This window comes from Penicillium oxalicum, chromosome VII (genome assembly GCF_001723175.1).
Source record: "Penicillium oxalicum strain HP7-1 chromosome VII, whole genome shotgun sequence".
Lineage (NCBI taxonomy): Eukaryota > Fungi > Ascomycota > Eurotiomycetes > Eurotiales > Aspergillaceae > Penicillium > Penicillium oxalicum.
In genome coordinates, this window is record NC_064656.1 from 435,140 (window position 1) to 453,754 (window position 18,615).

Consider the following 18,615-nt stretch of genomic DNA (forward strand, 5'->3'; position numbering starts at 1 on the left):
CAATAGCACAGCCATCTTCATTGACCTCGAAATTGTCACGACAACTCCATCACAACCCTTTCAACGGCCTCTCTGGCTTGTTGGAGCTCATTGTCGACCTTGCCATTGGCATGTCGTGACTTCACTTCATAATGCAGTTGCACAAGTTCTTTCGCTCGTTGTAAAGCCTCATGTTTGGCCGCTTGATTATTTGCAGTCATGGAAGGATCATCCTCAGTTCGTACATCTGCGGAAGACACCGTGACGAGAGAGAGGGCCTCCACGTGTCCCTAAATAGAGTTAGCGTTTGGGTCTCGATGCTTCGTCACGGCCTGGTAATTTGTCGCCGTTAAGTGTCAACAGAGGACTCACACAGGCACGCAACGAGGTGATATCGGAAAGGATCTCGGCGACTTGCATTGAGAACAAGCTCCAGTGCCTCGTGTTGACTTTGATTCTCTTCCAGGTCCAGGTATACCACTTGTGAAGCTGAATGTCGATGGGGGAGGAAAAGTGGGGCGGTATGACTATCTTACAAAGAGCTGCCCGAGGAAGGACCGTCTTGGCAATTCTGCCGTCACGGGCCCTCAGCGAGCGGTTGGAGACAACTTGTTGATTCTTCACTGCATTCGTAGACAAGGTCACGGCAAACGATTGGACCTAGCGATCACATCCAAGTGCGATTTTCTTTTCTCTTTTTTTGGGGAAGGAAATCAAGGAGTCGGCGAATGGGTTGCTCTTGAAAGTGCGCAACACTCGACTAACTGGACGAATTTTAAAACGAGTCGATGGTAAGTCTAGAGTGCTGATACATGAAGAAAAGGAGAACCTCTCGCAATAGAGTCGTAGAATTCAAGAGGACTAGAGAAAGAATTCAGAGGAAATGAGAGTAAGAGACTCTACGATGCACCAAGAAACTTGTAGAATCCTATGCCGTGAAACTACGGCCTGCTGGAAGGGACCTTGCCCTGTACTCTCATGGTTGGCTCCAGAGGCGATAGACTCAGGCGATCAATTGATTACTGGATCAATGCCAAGTTCCTTCGAACGAAGCAGCGTCCCTGGGAAGCCAAGATGGTGAGCGGGGCGAACGGGTTGCTCAAACTGGAGAGCTCAAGCCGGTGGGGTCGCTTCAGGTTCAAGTGGCTCTCTGTGTCTGAGACGCATGGTGATTTCGAGTTTAGACATGGCAAAAAAGGTAGCTCATGCAAAATCATCAACAGAACGCTTCATCAGGTGATTTGACAGCTGGTGTAATGATAAATTCATCGCAGGGGACGTGCGAGCATGCGACAATGACATGGATCGCTGCTTGCGTTCCATCAAGCTGCTGCTTCTAACCCGCCAGGTCTTCTTCGGTGACGGGAGGCAGGGCCACGACACGGTACTTGCAAGTACCATCAGGTCGGAAGAAGGCCTCGTTTGTGGTGATGTGCTCTGAACCGTGATCGTCCCTGTCCATGTACTCTTGTTCAATGAGAATGTACAGGACCTCGTGGGTGAGCCAGGTCCAATACCATCCGCCCTTTTTGAGGGCACGAGTGAGACGCTTCCGGAAGAGATTGTTGTCGAGCCCGGCCAAGAATCCCTGGATGAGTTTGGCGTCATCAGCTTGACGCAGGCGAATCTGATAACGGCGGAAAGCGCACGCCTCGTCAAAGTACTCCTGGAGCGGGCGTCCGTTCTGATGCATGACCACGTCGAGCTTCATGGCGAGGGCAGCTCTGGCCTCTGCAGCTGAGAGCTGACGCTTGTCGGGGCCACAAATGATGGATGGACTAGCGCACGAAATGTCGTGGCGGGTCTCATCCTGAGAACCCGAGGAAGGCGATCCGGGGGGGCTATCTGAAGCGCTGCTGAGGGAAGATGAAAGTGAAGGTGCAGGTTCACTCGCATCAGTGCTGGAGAAGACCCCTGGCAGATTGTGCAGCATTTCAAGCTGGGCGATGCAGCTGGTGAGAGCATCATTTCCCAGCTTGGAGCGTGCCTCATGGTCGTAGAGGGGCGCCAGGGTCTGGGCGAGCAGACCGCGAAGGTGACGAAGGCGGTGCTCTCCGCCATCGGAAACGTTGGCCAGGATTGTCAACATCGAAGAGATGATGACAATCAGATCGTTCAGGACCTTCGAGAGCAGCTCGTTGAGCTGTCCTCGTCCTTTGAGCTGGTCCTTGATTCCCAGCAGACGGGTGCTCAGGATGTCATTCTGGCGACGAAACTCGTACGACCAGAGGAGGGCGAGAGGATACTGTCGGGAAGCCGACAGGGCACGAGCGACCTGGGTGTTCACAGCCATGTCGACTGTCCGGCTTCCGTCGGGTCACAGACGATAGTGTTGATGGGGTTGTAGGAAGCGAGGAAGACGTTGGCAGCTGTGAAAATGGTCGGGAGCAAAGTTTTCAACAGTGTAGTCGCTGAGCATCCAGTTGACGGAAACTAAGAGCGGTTGAGAGGAGAAGAGTGAGTGCGAAGTGAGAGAAAGCGAGGAGTTTATAGCTGGGAGATCTGGCGCTAAGCTGAGAGAAGCGTGAAGAAGCTGATCGGTAGCCTTCAGAGGCACCAATCTGAACCCAAATTGCCAAATTAGGAATTTAGCCCTAACACCCAGAAAGGCAAGGATGCTGAGATGCCTTAACTCTAACCACAAGACAAACAACAAGACGCAAACAAACGTGCCTCCTACCATTGGGCATACTTGAACGGCGTCCAGGCAGCCTGGGGATACTAGCAAACTTCGCTTAATCAACGAGCAGTAGAAAAAAGATGCAGGAACGGATTGAGACCAGACCAGTCTCGAGTCTACTCGTACCATGTTCAGCTGTCTATGCCTCACGCAGATACAGTACCTGCTGTATGATTGATTAGTCAACTATAGATGGAAGAAGCGTGTTTAACCGTGAGGAAGGAATCATATTTTGGCCCGATCTATGTGATTAAGTACGAGAAAACGACATCCTTAACCAACGAGAGCGAGCTACATACAAAGAGAAGCGGGAGAATCGACGCGGAGACGAGGGAGAAAAAACCGCAAGAGCATAAGGAAGCATGAGCATGTCACGCCTTCGTAACATGTGGGAAAGGGAAGACATAGAAAAAGCATAGCATTGTCCCCTAGAAAGATGGCCGACCTTGATGATCAGTCATTCGAGAATGGTCCCATTACATACCATTAACCCCGGGGAAACAAAAAGCCACTTTTGACGCAGGTTCTGCGATCATAAAATCCGCATCAAGATATCATGAAAAGTTGGGGCGTTTAGATGAGGTCAGCAACGTTCATGGGCATCTCCTCGATCTGGGTGCTGTAGAACTGCTCGATCTCACGGAGCATGCGAACATCGTCGGCAGTGACGAAGTTGATGGCAACACCCTTACGACCGAAACGACCACCACGACCGATACGGTGAATGTAGTTCTCACGGTTGGCGGGGAGATCGTAGTTGATGACCAGGGAAACCTGCTGGACATCGATACCACGGGCAAGGAGGTCAGTGGCGATCAGGACACGAGAAGAGCCGGAACGGAACTCCTTCATGATAACATCACTAAAGTTTGGGAAAAAGAAAATTAGTACTTCAGAAAGTGACTCCAGAAGAGGGGAATTAAGATGTAACATACCGCTGGCCCTGCTCCATGTCACCGTGCATGGCGCTGACGGTGAAGTCGCGAGCAGTGAGCTTGTCAGTGAGCCAGTCGACCTTTCTGCGGGTGTTGCAGAAGATGACAGCCTGGGTGATTGTGACGGTCTCGTAGAGATCGGACAGGGTGTCGAGCTTCCACTCCTCCTTCTCAACGGCGATGTAGAACTGCTTGATACCCTCAAGGGTGAGCTCCTGCTTCTTGACCAAGATGCGGACGGGGTCACGCATGAACTTGGTGGTGACCTCGAGGACGTCCTGGGGCATGGTGGCGGACAAGAGGGTGACCTGGGTAGACTGGGGGAGCAGCTGGAAGATATCGTAGATCTGCTCGGTGAAACCACGCTGTAGGGAAAAAGAGACAAGGTTAGCACTGTGATCATCCATGAAGATCGCCAGTGAGGGGTGTACGTACAGACAACATCTCATCGGCCTCGTCGAGGATGAAGAGCTTCATGTGGTCGGTGCGGAGAACACGGCGCTGGATCATGTCCTGGACACGACCGGGGGTACCGACGACGACCTGGGGACCCTCACGGAGAGCGGTCATGTCCTCACGGACATTGGTACCACCGATACAGGCGTGGCACTCAAGGGTCATGAAGTCACCGATGGCAACAACAACCTTCTGGATCTGCTGGGCCAACTCACGGGTGGGGGCGAGAATGAGAGCCTGGCAAGCCTTCAGGTTGGGGTCGATCTTCTGGAGAGCAGAGATGGAGAAAGTGGCAGTCTTTCCGGTACCGGACTGAGCCTGGGCGATAACGTCGTTACCTAGACGGGTCGTGTTAGGCTGAATGGCTGAAAAGACATCCGCTAAGGATGCATGAGGAAAATGCGAGGCGACTCACCCCTGATGATGGGCATGATAGCACGCTGCTGGATAGCAGAGGGGCGCTCGAAACCGTAGGCGTAGACACCTATTTGGTCAGGTTAGCGATTTTTCCCAGACAGCCCCGCCACGGGCGGGATGTCGGTCCACCCCACGAAAGGATTCACATACCGCGAAGCAGCTCAGGCTTCAGGTCCATGGCATCGAAAGAGTCGGTAACCTCATCGTAGTTGGACTCGATCTGACCTATAAATTCGCAAGGATTTTCATGTCAGTGGAGGTTCTTTTGATAGTTTGTTGCGTCTTCACCGGCTACCGCCATGCAGAGGGGGTTTGAGACGTAGGGGTCAAGCCTATGTACACTGCGACCAAGGGCATGTCGCTCAAAGATAAGCGACGGGGAAGTGACGGTACATACCTTCCTGGAGGTCCTCAAGACCCTTGTCGGCCGACATGATTGTGATGGGTGGTGATTGATCACAGGCGACTCTCCGCTGTGACCGGGTGGGGTTACGTGAAGCGAACGTGCCCTGTGGGGGGAAAGTTCGCGAGCGAGTGTCGAAAGGCTAGTATCAAAGGCTCTTCAAGTTTGAAGAGCGCAACAAGATACTAGAAAATGGGTGTGATATGGATGTTGTTTTGGATTCACAAAAAGGTGGGAGAAGAGAAAAAGGAAAATTTCCTCGGCGGATCGTGCCTTTTGCTACAACGCTTTTTTTTTCACGGGTGGGCAGATTCTGACCGCCTGCTAGATTTGAGGGGCCATGTGCACGGACCTCTCGCCAGCGGCTTTGGGCAGATTCGTAACAATAATCATAAAAACGATTATTATCTGTTTCCACTTCATTTCTTAAAAAAATCTATTTGGAAGATATTTTTCTTCGGGGAAGTGCTAGGCTCTTGAGTCATCCGTCTGTTGGACTATCTTGGCCTACACTCTTGTTGCTTATCGGGAAATCTCCGGAGCAGCGGACAGAAAAAAAATTTACTGGAGCCCTAAAAGGTTTAAAGTGGCGGACAATGCCTGACATCACAACTCTGCCCATCTATTCGTCAGTGACGGACGACCAAGAAGGCGACGAAGCAATTCCCAGCCATCCACTTGGTGTGAAGCCGACCGGGAATGGATTACTGGCCTCATGGAGTCTGCGCGACTCTATCGGCTCCTTCCAGCGTCTGCCCGATGAATTGCTACTGGAGCTGCTCGAATACCTGAATGGATCAGACTTGCTCAAGCTTGGACGCACGTGCAAGGCGTTTTATGCATTCACACGTGCTGAAGAGTTATGGAAAACTCTTTTTGTTGGGTAAGAACTTGCTTCCATGGATGCTTTTGAATCCTCCCATGCAATCTGAAACAGGCCTTACGCAACATCGTGTCCGAACTCGCATAAGAGTCAAGATGGTGTCCATGTTTGAAACTACCCGTGATGGAAAAAAAAGGCTGCAAACGCTGGGCGATCGTTGGGAAGAAACCCGTTACTGACTTGTATGCTGCAGATCTCCGCCAGAAGATTTCACCTGGCGAGGGACATGGCGCTCCACGTATCTCAATCTCCCCCCATCGAAAGTCTCAGTGATCGATTGCTCCAATCTTTACTCTGATGCCCTCTATCGTCCCTTCAATTGCGCGCATATTTCTCTCGAGCCCTATGTGACGAAGATCCCCACGCGCAACCAGATTCCTCGTTTGCCTGATCTTTCATCAGACGAATTTCATGAGCAATGGGCCGACAGGCCCTTTATCTTGACCAAACCTGTGAAGGATTGGCCCGTTTATAATGATTGGAATATTGGAACCCTCTTGGCTCGTCATGGCAAGGAAAAGTTTCGTGCAGAGGCCGTAGACTGGCCGTTAGAAACCTACAGAGACTACATGGCAGATAATGCCGATGAGAGTCCGCTGTACCTGTTCGATCGTGCATTTGTCTCGAAGATGGGTCTTGCGGTGGGCCCGCCCGAATCGACCCCTAACGCGGCATACTGGCCACCAGCCTGCTTCGCCGAGGATTTCTTCGCCGTCCTTGGCCAGGACCGTCCAGATCATCAATGGATGATCGTGGGCCCCGAGCGCTCAGGCAGCAAGTTCCACAAGGACCCGAATGCGACCAGCGCCTGGAACGCAGTTCTTCGGGGACCGAAATACTGGATCATGTTCCCATCGGGTGACAAGCGGCCTCCGCCACCAGGTGTCTTTGTCTCCGATGATCAGAGCGAAGTCACTTCGCCATTGAGTATCGCCGAGTGGCTGCTCAACTTCCACGCCGAGGCTCGGCGCACTCCAGGCTGTATGGAGGGTATCTGTGGCGAGGGCGAGATTCTGCATGTTCCTTCAGGATGGTGGCATCTTGTGGTCAATCTCGAGTCATCCATCGCTATCACTCAGAATTTCATCCCCCGGTCACACATTGGTGCCGCGCTGGATTTCTTGGCGAACAAGCCGGATCAGGTGTCTGGGTTCCGCAAGAATGTCGAGAATCCCTACGAGCACTTTGTCGACGGCATGAGAGAGGCTCACCCTGAGCTCCTGGCACAGGGTCTTGAAGAACTGCAGAAGAAGGCCGACGGCAAGAAACGCAAATGGGAAGAGATTGTCCACGGTAAAGGTGAACAGGATGAGGGTACCTCGGGCGGCTTCAGCTTTGGATTCGGGGATGACAGCGATGTTGAGGTTCCTTGAATTCATCCGACAAAAAGAAGTCTACGTCTAAATCGGTACGCCCGACGCGAAGTGATTATGATCAACATCCATGCGTCCAATTTGTGAATTCAACCAACGACACCAAAGAGATCAACCAATTTATTAAGATCAGCCTCAGTGGCAGGCGATGGATTTTGTCGCCGGAGCGTCATCAGCAAATACCAAGTATCCGACAAATGCACCAACAGCAACCGCGAGCATCACCATGCCATTATAAGTCATGAACAGAAGCCTGGCCAAAGAAGGTTGGCGTATCAGCATTGTTCCCATCCCCGCCAGAAGGGGGGGGGGGGGGGGGGGGGGGGGCTTCGATGGGCAACGGGCATTGACTCACATAATGAAAAAGCTGTAAAAGACCTGTATGGCATAAAGTGCGGCCAGAACAAGTCTTCCCCGACGTGCAAGGGCACTCCTACTGTCCCTCCCTACAATTAATGGTGAGCTCTCGGTTTGAATCTCGTGGATATTGACTGCGACCGGAACCGGGATTGCATCAACTGCGGAGCAAGGCATCAATGAACGGGCTCTCGCCGAAGCAGAGAAGATACTGGGAACCAGGAACCTTGGAAGCCTCGGTCTGCTACGCCGGTGCAACACAGCCCCTAGCTGGCATGTATCTAGGCCACACAGCGGACACCAAGAAGGATAATGGAAATTACAACATACCTCCACCTGTACTTGTCGATACAGCAATGCTGTTCAACCTCTGGTTGTGGCCAGACTCGTATTTCCGAGTTGCTTGTCGCACGCCCTCGTAACCCGCCGTGAGGAGAACAATCAGTATAAGCGAGAGAAGGAACGACACTGGCCCTGTAATGCGCCACTGGCGGAAGATAATGCAGAGGTTTTTCGAGGACCAAGTGAATATCATCTAGAAGATTGGGCAAGTCAGCTTCCATTGATTAAAATGTGAAAACAGCGTTCGTCAAAACTACTAGAAACTGACATTCATGCTGCACTGGCCCATATCCATGTCACCATGGTCCATGCCCCCATGATCCATACCCTCGTGGCCCATACCACCGTGATCCATGTGCATTGAGTGGTCCATGATCGTAATTTTTCTGGGATCTCTCCTTTCTTTTCAACGACAGGTATCAGATGCAAGAAAGTCAGGTCTGGTCCAATCTCGGTGATGCAAGTTCCAATATACTCCGATATCCTGGGCATGAGGGGGATCAACATCACGATCACGGGACGCAGCGCGCGGTAAGTGTGCAAACCATACAAACACCGATAAGCCCGCCAACTTCCACTTGAGCCTCGCAGTCCCGCAACCGCGCGCAGCTCATGACTTTCTCCGACGCCGACCTCCGCAGACTGTTCGCTCTTGGCCGCTCTCTCTCTCTCCGATCACCATTCCCCCCCCCGATTTCTTCTCACCCGCACTGATCGACTTCTCAATCCCCTCTCTGACACTCAATTTGGCCATCCAAAGAACAAATTCAAGAAGAAAGTAAAACCAGACAGACCCATCTTGACATGGCCGAGACAGCGCCAGCACAGGCCGCCGTGCCCGTCACCGGCGCGCCAACCACTTCTGCTCCTACGAACGGAACCACGACGGTCTCCGCCAATGCGCATGCGGAGCAAACCACGGCGAACCGAGGCCTGCCGTACTACGAGAAACTCCGACGGGATCTTCGCGACACGATACACAAGAAGCGTCTAATGGATAAGAGCATGGTGAGTTTTGGGGGGAAAAAAGGAATCTCGCGTCGCGTGTACACTTGCGCCAGGAAAGATCAAGGCGATCTTTGCTCAGTTGGGAGCGATGCGGTTTCACTTTCTTAGACGCAAGTGTATCTGTGTTCAGAGATATGGGGATCGTGAGCGGGCGAAGAATAAACTATACGGTTCTTGTGGCAGGAGAGCTAACGCCGTACCTTGAACCAGGCTCAACTCGAAGACCAGATTTTCCGATTTGAACAGAACTATCTGGAGGAGACCACGGCGGGAAACATTATTAGGGGGTTCGACAACTATATCAAAGGTTCTTCAAGTGGATCGAGTCTCGGGGCATCGGGGCTCAGTCTGGGATCAGGTGCTGGAGCCCGACGAAAGGCACAGGTCACTGAGTCAGATCGGGTATTCTCCCGGAGCTCGGCAAGCTTTAGATTGGTATGTTGGGCATCAAGCAGGCGCAGCGTGGCCGTTCGAAAACCGCATAACAAATGGGGGTTAAAAAAAGGAAACTCCAGCTCGTGATGCTAATCGCAACATATAAACAGGATTCCCCCGGTCCTTCTTCCGCCCAAACTACACCCTCTCACGCAGCAACACCAACATCGACAGCCGGCGGAAATGCGCCGTCGAACAAGAGCAACGTCGGAGATTCAGGGACAGCCTCCAAAGCTAGCGGCGGTGGAGGTGGTGGCGGCTCTTCCAAAAATAAGAAAAAGTCCAGCGGCGGATCCAAGAACACCAAGGGGAAAAATCAAACAGAGGATCTCTCAGATGATGCAGATTCCAAACCACCCGTCAAACGCTTGAAGATCAGTTATGGACGAGACTAGAGAGAAGTCTTCTTTTGGTGGTTGTATGATTCTTACCAGCTGGGCTTTTCTTCCCCCCCCCCCCCCCCCCTTTTTTTTTCTTTCATGTCAAAGCGGAGATGGCGTTTTGGGGTCTCTCTTTCAATATAACATCGCGGAGTTCTGTCGGTGATGGGATGAGGAATGGGTGCGCTGGCACTCAAGAGGTTGACGTTTATCCTAAATTAGCCCTACATGTACATTATGATTCAGAGGACGGTATATTGTGATTGTCGGCAACATTGGATTTGGGAAAGCCGCGGTCACGGGGTGGCCATTTTTACACCAAATCTTCTGTGCTACTTGAAATTTGTAATGACAGTCAAGTGGTAATGGCCGGCCGCATCAGCAACAGTAAGGTTGCCGGAGTAACAAGTGAAAATGTCCAAGATGCACACAACTAGGGCCCGAGGCACTCAAAGCTGCAGACGGTATGTGGCGATCTCGAACGCTCTCAGTTCAATGTCCACAATGACCGTGTTATCCTTGCTCTTCGAGAATCCGAGTTCTTCCTGGTCATCCTCAAGAACATTGCACTTCCAAACGCGCTTGACAGGGAGGGAGCTGTGGATCGAGGCACGGGCCTTGCCACCCATGGACTCATACACCCGTAAAACAATACTCTTACCCGGCCGAGTCGGAATGCCGCCTGTCGAGATATCCTCATCATCTTCACCACGCTTGACAGTATCCATGATGACGGATGGATTGCCTTGCACCGACAACGAAGCGAATACATCGCTGCACTTTGACGTTAACGCGCCTGCCTGCTCGACCACCAGCGGGTGGTTGAAGTTGTAGCCGGCTCGCACGGTCCGGGCGTCGAGATTGCCTGCGTGAGGGAGGATGCCGTAAGTTATATGGTGGCGGCCCATGTCGGCGTGGGCGTCGGGAGCTTTGGGAGAACGCAGTAGTGATAGACGCATCATGTTTCCGCAAGTAGCAAAGCCGTATTTGGAATCGTTAAGAATTGAGACACCGTAGCCGTGCTCCGAAAGATCAGCCCACTTGTGACAGCAGACCTCGAATTTGGCCATGTCCCAGCTTAAGAAGAAATGTCAGTGGCTCTGTGGGGGGAGGAGGAGGTTTGGTCCATCTTCTGCGGTTGGAATCCTCATGCGAAATACATACCTTGTGTTGTAGTGCGTCGGTCGTCGCACGATACCATACTGAGTCTCATAAGACGCCTCCGTACTGGTCACATCAACGGGGAATTCAACCTTGAGGAATTTCATCGTCTCAAACCATTCAACTTCGCATACGATGCTGACCATTGAAAGATCGGATGAGGAAGATGCCTGAAGACTGATGTATGTCATACAAGAACTCTTGTCGCTGATTTGGGTTTTGGTCGCGACGGTAACGAGCTCTGGGTAGTTCTCGACGATCGAAGTCTTGCCCGACTTGAGCTCCTTCCGTGACTCCAGGTGAAAGACTTCCACGTCCCAGGCCTGCCAGTACAGTGGCTTGTCATCGAAAATGACCAACTGACCTGCCTTGCCACCCTTGGGAATGACCTCTCTCTGAGCATCGATGTCAAACAGGGAGAATATCACACCATCTTCGACATCGACCCGCAATTTGCCATTCTCGAGGCGGAACACTCCAGGCCTGATCTCGGATACAGTCACTCTGCTTGCAGCACTGATTTGAACAGGCTTGCATGGAATGACACCTGTGGGGCCATCGATCAAAGCAAACTTGGAACCGTGGGCGGCAACTAGAGGTGCGGGAACCTTGACCACCTCGGAACGAGGCCAGGGCAACGTGTTCAATGCCATCAACGTCTGTGTTCCGTTCAATCCCAAGGCAGCCAAGGCCTCGTTGCGGAGCCTTTTTGCGATTTGGAACATCTCGGAGTAGAGTTCATCAGAGTCGTCGTAGCACATTTCGATAGAGCTGCCCGGTAGGCAGTCGTGGAATTGGCAGAGAAGGGTGCCTTCCCAAATTTGGTCAATTTCCTTCTTGGGATACTTATAATTCTTGTCCAAGCCGCGAAGCGTCGCCAGCGTCGCCAACAGCTCGATTTCCCGTAAGCGAAATTCCGACTTTCGATTGTTTCGCTTGTTGTTGGCCTGGGTTGTGTAGGTACCACGGTGCAGCTCAAAGTACAACTCGCCATACCAGGTCGCAAAATTAGTACCAGCCGCAGCTTTTCTCTCCAATCTCTCAAAGAAATCGTCGACCGAGTCACCCATCTTGACTCTGGGGAGGGACCCCACCTTATCGCTGAGGCCGCGGCACCGACGAAGCTTTTCCAGGTGCTCAAAGGTTGGACCACCACCCCCATCTCCCTTGCCGAAAACGAGAAGGGACGACTTGTCTTGGTCCATGGACTTGTGCTGAGTGATGCTGCGCTTGAGATCTCCGAAATGGGCCTCAGCTGTGTAGGTCTCGGAGGGGGGCATATGACACAAGACCTGGCTGCCATCCAGCGCAACCCACTGGAACGTAGTGTGGGGGAAGTTGTTGATATTGTTCCAGCTCAGCTTCTGCGTGAAAAAGCGATTCATGCCCGCGAGGCGGCAGATCTGGGGAATCTGGGCCGAGTATCCGAACGTGTCCGGGAGCCAAAAGGTACTTGCCCGTTTACCAAACCGGCTCTCGAAGAAGCGCTGCCCGTAGAGGAATTGACGGACCAGAGACTCACCGCTGGGCATGTTTGTATCGTGCTCGACCCAACTGCCTCCAATCGGTTGAAAGTGGCCCTTGCGAACCCACCGTTTGACGCGGTCAAAGACGGATGGATAGTACTGTTCAAGCCACTTGAATTGCTGCGCTTGGGACACGGCAAAGCGATGCTCTGGATACCGCTCCATCAAGTCACATTGGTTGGACCATGATCTCGCAACTTTGCGCTTGGTCTCTGCCCAGGGCCACAGCCAGCATGTGTCAATATGGCACTGTCCGATGGCAAACACAAACGGGCTGGTGTCTTCCGCGTAGACCGCAGCGGAGTCCACCTTATCCCCCAGATATCGCTGTGCGATCTTTCGGGCCTCTTTAATCGACTCTTGACTTCCATCGCCTGCGATGAAAGCGTCCATCATCGCGTTGGCGACCACATTGGCTTCATGGGCCTCCCACGAGTCACCGGGGAATTCGCGAGCAGCATCCCCGATGATCCAGAAATCGTAGTAGAGCGCTCGAGCCTCCAGATTGACGGCCACGATCTGCGCTTTGCTGAGCTGGTAGTACTTGTTAGGGTTCGGCGGTTGAATGGAGTCACCGCCAGGCGCATTACCAAACATGCCATTGCAAGCCATCTCGATGTAGAAGACGTGAGTCTTTCCATCACGCCAAGCATCTGGGATGATCCATTCGGTCCGCTCCCCGCCGCCCGTCAGTCCTTGCAGAGGATGCCCTTTCTCCGTCCAGACCATTCCCTCGTTGTTGGCATCCCAGTGAAACTCGAGCCTCTCCTTTCGGAGTAAGTGCGAGGGGACCGTCAGATGAATCCGGAACCAATGAGTCGACCAACTTGGACCAAATGATTCCCCAACCTTGGTCGGTCTGAACTCATGGGAAGTGGCATCCTTGAAAGTCGGCCGGGCCAGATCTGGGACAGAATAGACGGACAGCTGAACATGCTTGTCGTCGGAGACCACCGCCTCGTAGTATTTGGCGACCAAATTCTGCCCTTCATACTGCCCATGTGCCGTGAACTGACGCAGTCGCTCAGTATAGATCCGGTTGATTCGCTGGCCGACCGGACGCTCTGCGAGCTTTGGCAACGACTGCGAGGCCGGGGTGGGGACCAAATGCGGAGCTTCTCCACCCATGGCTGTGGGAATTGCTTCTTTGAGTAGGTGGAGAAACCAATCTGAACTCGTTGCCAACTGCAGAGTTGACAGTTATGCTTTGTTTCTTCAATTTTTTTTCTTTGAGGATGGTCCTGATGAATCGGTGCAGGAGAGCATCGAATGTTGAATGAGAATGCCGAGAGAATCAGGGCGAGGAAAGAAGGAACGCAGTGGGTGGGGCGCCTGAATGCGGAGAAGCTCCAGAGTGTGACCTCACCCCGCAGAATCCACTCGCTGGCGATCGACAGCGCGCGGAGCATCGGGTCTCGCACGGGCGTGGTGATTCTTCCGTGGAAGATGATCTAAAAGGACTGTCCATGCGATTTGATCCGAGTATAATTGATGCTTGTTGCAGATGCCAGTCTATCGAGTGGTTGCAGACCTTGGAGGTTCTATCCGGTAGAATGGGAGTTTTCTCTATGAAGCTTGCGATTCTGCACCAGGCCATGGATTGTGAGGTACCGAGGGCATGTTGGTGGTTCAAGTTGACGGAGGTCAAAGGGATCAGCCCGATTACAAAGAAATAAGAAGAGTTCAAACGTAGTCGCAGCTCAACTCTTTCACAATAGTCCACCTTCCCCCTTGGCTTGAAACTTTCAGCTAGGATTGCCCATCAAGTTCCAGTGCAGTCAATCGGTAGGCTGCCTCTCAAATCTCGGTAGCTTGATACACCCTTTGAAGTTGATTTGGCTACTCTCGCTCCCCTTCGTTCATTTTGGACCAAGTCATCTCGGCTCCGCCCCAAAGCTCTTCCTTCAATGCTGGAAATCGGGATGATCGGAGCATCAAAACAGTGCCGAGGGTAGAGCCATAGGCGCTACACTCCCCGGTCAATACCAACGCATGAGTTCATACGCCTAGAAGACTTGATTTAAGTAATCTGGATCTTCAAAAATTTCATTGAGTGGTATTCATGTGTAGGTAGAAGAGGGCTCATGACCAACAGCTGTCATTCCAAAATAGACGAAACACAAATCCTGCGATGATGCTCCCACGCGCGCACCAGGCGTAAGTAAGGAGATTCACTTTCGCACATCGGGGGCTTTTTTGCCGATCAGGTGCCGTTCTAGGATCATGCCTGCACTGACCGCTGTATCCATGACTCGGGATCAATATCCATCTGGATGTGGAGGCCGTGGAGAGAAATGAGCGAGATGCGCTAGTAGACCAGCACTGGTTTATACTTCTTGCGGCATGCCGAGGGGGGCGATCTCCAGGTGTTTGAAGAATATGTTTATTTCAAGGCCCCTCGACGGGAGGAGCGCAGGGGATCCAGATGGTATCTCTTTGGTCAGTAATTGAGCCCCTGAGCTGTCACAAGGCGTCAAACTTGCCATGTAAATGGCGCAAGTAAGGTAGATGTGAGCCTTTCTGTAGTGTCCCAATGGAAGAATCTTGACTTCCCCGTCTGTCTGCGCCAGAGACTCTCAAAGGAGATGATACCCTTGCCATGCTCCCGGGAATATTCAGATATTGGACTTGAAAAACAGGTTCAAACGCCTGGTTGACCGAGGACAAGCCCTCTCACTGGTATCGCTCTACATGACGCCCACTGTCCATTGACGTGGAAGTTTATGCAAAGCTCTGAATCTGGAATCAGCCACAACCACAACCTACCACACCGCTATGTGACTCCATTCACAACATTCTTTTTTTCTCATCCAAGAGAATGCAGATGGGGGATGGAGAGGAGATTCTCACAATCTCAAACTCTTGGTTTAAAAAGTCAAAGGGATTGCATGTCCGCCACGAGACAATGTGATCGCACGGGCCCCAGTGTTTTAGGCCACAGGCCAGGAGGGTCGGCACTGCAGAGCAGTTTCGCCGCGATCACCAGTAGATCCATCTAGATCCTTGTATGCATGCACTAGCCACGAACTCGATGTATTTTCGGTACAAGTGGGTAGAGTCCATGGCCTTTGATACATTCTGCAACATGGTTCCAGACCCTAGCAGATCTCTGCCGAGTGCAGCAGGTAGTCTGCATCCTTCAGAAGCGCGCGTTGGTTCTGAGGGGTAAGAAATCCTCCGAGTCTTTTACAGGTCTGGAAGATGGATACCCACTACGGTTCGTGCCGAGATTAACCGCGTTCGCTGGAGCTGCATGATCTTGGCCCTAAATGTCTGGATCACCGGGGAGCCCTGGTTCGCAGATGCTCTTGCAGGATGATCGTCTGCAGTGACATGGGGGGAGGAATGAAAAGAAGTAGCTACTATCGTGAGTGATAGAGCAGTATCTCGTCTCTGTCAAAGGATTGGAGTCATGCAGGGCCGGTCCTCGAGGACTCAATCGAGGATTCCAAAGTGAAGATGGAGAAATCCTCGAGGGCTATGGGCGGGATGATGTGGGTCCATTTGACTCGCTTCTTTTGCGCTCTTGCGGGGAACGGCGGCCTCCGGAAAACAGTTACGCTTGCCGTTTGTGTTGCGACACATGGCCGTCTTGGAATTAAGTGCAATGAATCAAGATCAGGTGGGTTATCACTGAGAGAGAAAAGCCGGTAGCCGTTCTTCCAGAACTAGCTAGATCTACACTTCCAAGTCATTTATTGTCAGTGACGATTTGTCGCTCTTAGTTCCCTGGACTCGCAAAGATCAGGGTCACGAGCTACTCCCTGAAGCTGTACAGACTCCACTAGGATTTTGCACCCTCAATTGTATCCCTTTCTGTATCTGCTCATAGATAATTTCATCTTGCAGGAGCAGTGCGAATGCGGTCGGGTATTTCGTCCTCGTGCGCGAGCCTAGACTCCCATGACAATTGATGCTATCGTCTGCAGAGCCCCATACGAATGTCACAAGACATTTCATATTGTGTCTTAAGAAATTCCATGCTTCAGACTGACACCAACACTGTCCGGGGAGCATGACATGAAGTAAGGGAGTCAGCAGAAGAAGAAGAGATAGTGCGACGAAAGAATTGAAAAAAAAAAAAAATTTAAATTAACAAATAACCGACATCCCTCGTGGGCACATGACAATCGTGATGCACGATTGAGTTGAAACTCGTTACGGGCCTACCCGCTGATTCCACCTTGTTCTCCGGGATTTGCATCGACAGAGTCGAGACCAGCCTGTCAGACTCCCGTTGGAAAAAGACCGACGATGCATTTTCCATGTGTCATGGGCGTTTGTGAGTGGACAGAACTGCCGGATGTCGCCGTCGTCCTCGTATGCACGTGGACCTCATCGGGGATTCCTTCGGTCATGACGGGTGCAGATCAAATGCATGTAGATGGAAATTCCAGATATCTGCTTTCACGAACCCTGGCAGAACACAAGGAGTCTGTTCGACTAGGATACCCTGGGGCTTTACTTTGAATCAGTCTCATTGCGTTGCGTCGCTGAGACGGCAAGGGACCTCGCCGGCGTCTCTTGTGCTCTGAGAGTGTTATAAAACGCCTATTTGCTCCGTCTGGAGCATCTATATGCTACCTAGCCGTGTGAATTCCTATTACAACAGACTGGATTGAGATTATTGGGATATATTCCAGCTTCTCCTCACTATATCTACTTGTCCATTCCATCCATCTCAATCATCATCGTCATCACCATCACCACCATGGACCCTATCACCAAAATCGTCGACATGCAACATGAACCATTCAAGCAAACAACCTCCATCCCCTCCAGTCCCACATTCATCCCAGATTCACAAAGCTCCACTCCCATCTGCTCTCAATCTGACCGCGTCGAATACGTCTTGATGCCTCCCCAATCGCCCATTCTTCCGGCCAATCCCACCACGCCAGCGCAACATGATCCCGAAGCTTTGATCCTCACCACCCCTCCCTCTCGCATGATGGCCAACCCGGCTCCCCTGGGTCTGTCTGCCTTTGCCCTCACGGCATTTCTGTCCAGTATGATGAATCTCCGTCTGGGCGTGTCGATTGCGGCGGAGAATGTCGCGTCGGGGTTGATCTATGCGGGTGCGGTGCAACTGATTGCGGGTATTTGGTAAGTTTTCTTCTTCTTCTTCTTCTTCTTCTTCTTCTTCTTCTTCTTCTTCTTCTCTACCCGTGTGCAGCAAAAATGCAATTCCAATTTCAAAGGGTGGGAGAGGGCAACAGAGAACCGAGAACTACATAAAAAGAATCTTGAAATGACCCCGGTTGACTAACTATACTCGAACTACTTTACCCTGCAGGGAAATGTTCCTTGGAAACACCTTTGGTGCCACCTCCTTTACATCGTACGGCGCCTACTGGATCTCCTGGGGTCTACTCTCGACTCTGGAAAAGAATCAAGTTGTACCCGCGTACGACGCCTCTGCCGTCTGCCAGAAGGAAACGGTCACGGGCATATTTCTTCTGGTAAGTCTGATGGATTCCATTTCAATCTCTCTTGATCTCTTCAACACACCTACCTGGAGCATGCTTCCCTCTCTATCAATTTTGAATGTGTACATGGATACACTACCTACCCTACCCTACCATTCATACCTACTCTAACTCTGTATACCCACCCTTCGCCATGTACCTGATATACCCATTGAACCCTCCCAACAAACCTCCCCAGCCCTACACACCATATCTAGGGAAGTGCGGGGGGTCAGTCCACCCCGGTACCAAGCCCCTACCTTGGAATTAACACTAACAAATCAAAACCCCCCACCTACAGTCCTGGTTCACATTCACAACCCTCCTCCTCCTCTGCACTCTCCGCACCAATCTCGCCACCATCCTCATCTTCTTCTTCCTCGACCTCAACTACCTCTTCCTCGGCATCGCCCATCTCCAATGTTCCGGCCAGGGCCAGTTACCCACGACCATGCTCAAAGTGGGTGGATCGTTTGGACTCTTGGCTGCGTGTGCGGCGTGGTATAGTGCGTTTGCGGCGCTGTTTGATGCGCAGAGGGGGTTTGCTCGGGTGCCGGTTGGGAAGTGGGTGGGGGGTCTTTTTTAGAATTTTGGCGGGGTGATGATGGGATGAGTGGTGAGTGGTGAGGGCGAGGGTGAGGTGTGGTCAGATCAAGTATATAAAATTGTGGGGAAGAATTGAAGGTCTGGAGGATTGTTGATGAGATGAGGTCACCCTAGATGATGGGATGGGGTGATTGATTTAATGGAGGGGAGGAAAAATAAACACGGGACGGTCCAGCAAGGGCTGGAGGTTTTCGGATGGGATGATG

The 18,615-nt window shown here is 52.0% G+C and overlaps 8 protein-coding genes across 8 annotated transcripts; 3 read left to right on the top strand and 5 right to left on the bottom strand.

Annotated features, from left to right (window-relative positions):
• Positions 1-35: 35 nt before the first annotated feature.
• On the bottom strand, positions 36-399 carry POX_g08677 (uncharacterized protein; the record flags this gene model as incomplete). Its single annotated transcript, XM_050117447.1, has 2 exons — positions 36-269; positions 352-399. 2 exons carry the CDS (start codon positions 397-399, stop codon positions 36-38), a joined length of 282 nt encoding a protein of 93 aa, XP_049965591.1.
• A 916-nt stretch (positions 400-1,315) lies between these two features.
• POX_g08678 (uncharacterized protein) lies at positions 1,316-2,272 on the bottom strand (the record flags this gene model as incomplete). Its single annotated transcript, XM_050117448.1, has 1 exon — positions 1,316-2,272. One exon carries the CDS (start codon positions 2,270-2,272, stop codon positions 1,316-1,318), a length of 957 nt encoding a protein of 318 aa, XP_049965592.1.
• Positions 2,273-3,232: 960 nt separating this feature from the next.
• Positions 3,233-4,901, bottom strand: POX_g08679 (ATP-dependent RNA helicase eIF4A; the record flags this gene model as incomplete). The annotated part of the gene is made up of 6 exons (XM_050117449.1): positions 3,233-3,521; positions 3,595-3,959; positions 4,030-4,388; positions 4,466-4,534; positions 4,618-4,692; positions 4,865-4,901. The coding sequence occupies 6 exons, from the start codon at positions 4,899-4,901 to the stop codon at positions 3,233-3,235; spliced, it is 1,194 nt and encodes a 397-aa protein (XP_049965593.1).
• A 565-nt stretch (positions 4,902-5,466) lies between these two features.
• On the top strand, positions 5,467-7,126 carry POX_g08680 (uncharacterized protein; the record flags this gene model as incomplete). The annotated part of the gene is made up of 2 exons (XM_050117450.1): positions 5,467-5,753; positions 5,947-7,126. 2 exons carry the CDS (start codon positions 5,467-5,469, stop codon positions 7,124-7,126), a joined length of 1,467 nt encoding a protein of 488 aa, XP_049965594.1.
• Positions 7,127-7,261: 135 nt separating this feature from the next.
• Positions 7,262-8,198, bottom strand: POX_g08681 (uncharacterized protein; the record flags this gene model as incomplete). The annotated part of the gene is made up of 4 exons (XM_050117451.1): positions 7,262-7,379; positions 7,482-7,644; positions 7,814-8,018; positions 8,094-8,198. The coding sequence occupies 4 exons, from the start codon at positions 8,196-8,198 to the stop codon at positions 7,262-7,264; spliced, it is 591 nt and encodes a 196-aa protein (XP_049965595.1).
• Positions 8,199-8,629: 431 nt separating this feature from the next.
• On the top strand, positions 8,630-9,663 carry POX_g08682 (uncharacterized protein; the record flags this gene model as incomplete). The annotated part of the gene is made up of 3 exons (XM_050117452.1): positions 8,630-8,833; positions 9,044-9,268; positions 9,379-9,663. 3 exons carry the CDS (start codon positions 8,630-8,632, stop codon positions 9,661-9,663), a joined length of 714 nt encoding a protein of 237 aa, XP_049965596.1.
• Positions 9,664-10,097: 434 nt separating this feature from the next.
• Positions 10,098-13,463, bottom strand: POX_g08683 (Alpha-mannosidase; the record flags this gene model as incomplete). Its single annotated transcript, XM_050117453.1, has 2 exons — positions 10,098-10,725; positions 10,813-13,463. The coding sequence occupies 2 exons, from the start codon at positions 13,461-13,463 to the stop codon at positions 10,098-10,100; spliced, it is 3,279 nt and encodes a 1,092-aa protein (XP_049965597.1).
• A 3,583-nt stretch (positions 13,464-17,046) lies between these two features.
• POX_g08684 (Acetate permease A) lies at positions 17,047-18,389 on the top strand (the record flags this gene model as incomplete). Its single annotated transcript, XM_050117454.1, has 3 exons — positions 17,047-17,441; positions 17,632-17,797; positions 18,105-18,389. 3 exons carry the CDS (start codon positions 17,047-17,049, stop codon positions 18,387-18,389), a joined length of 846 nt encoding a protein of 281 aa, XP_049965598.1.
• Positions 18,390-18,615: the final 226 nt, after the last annotated feature.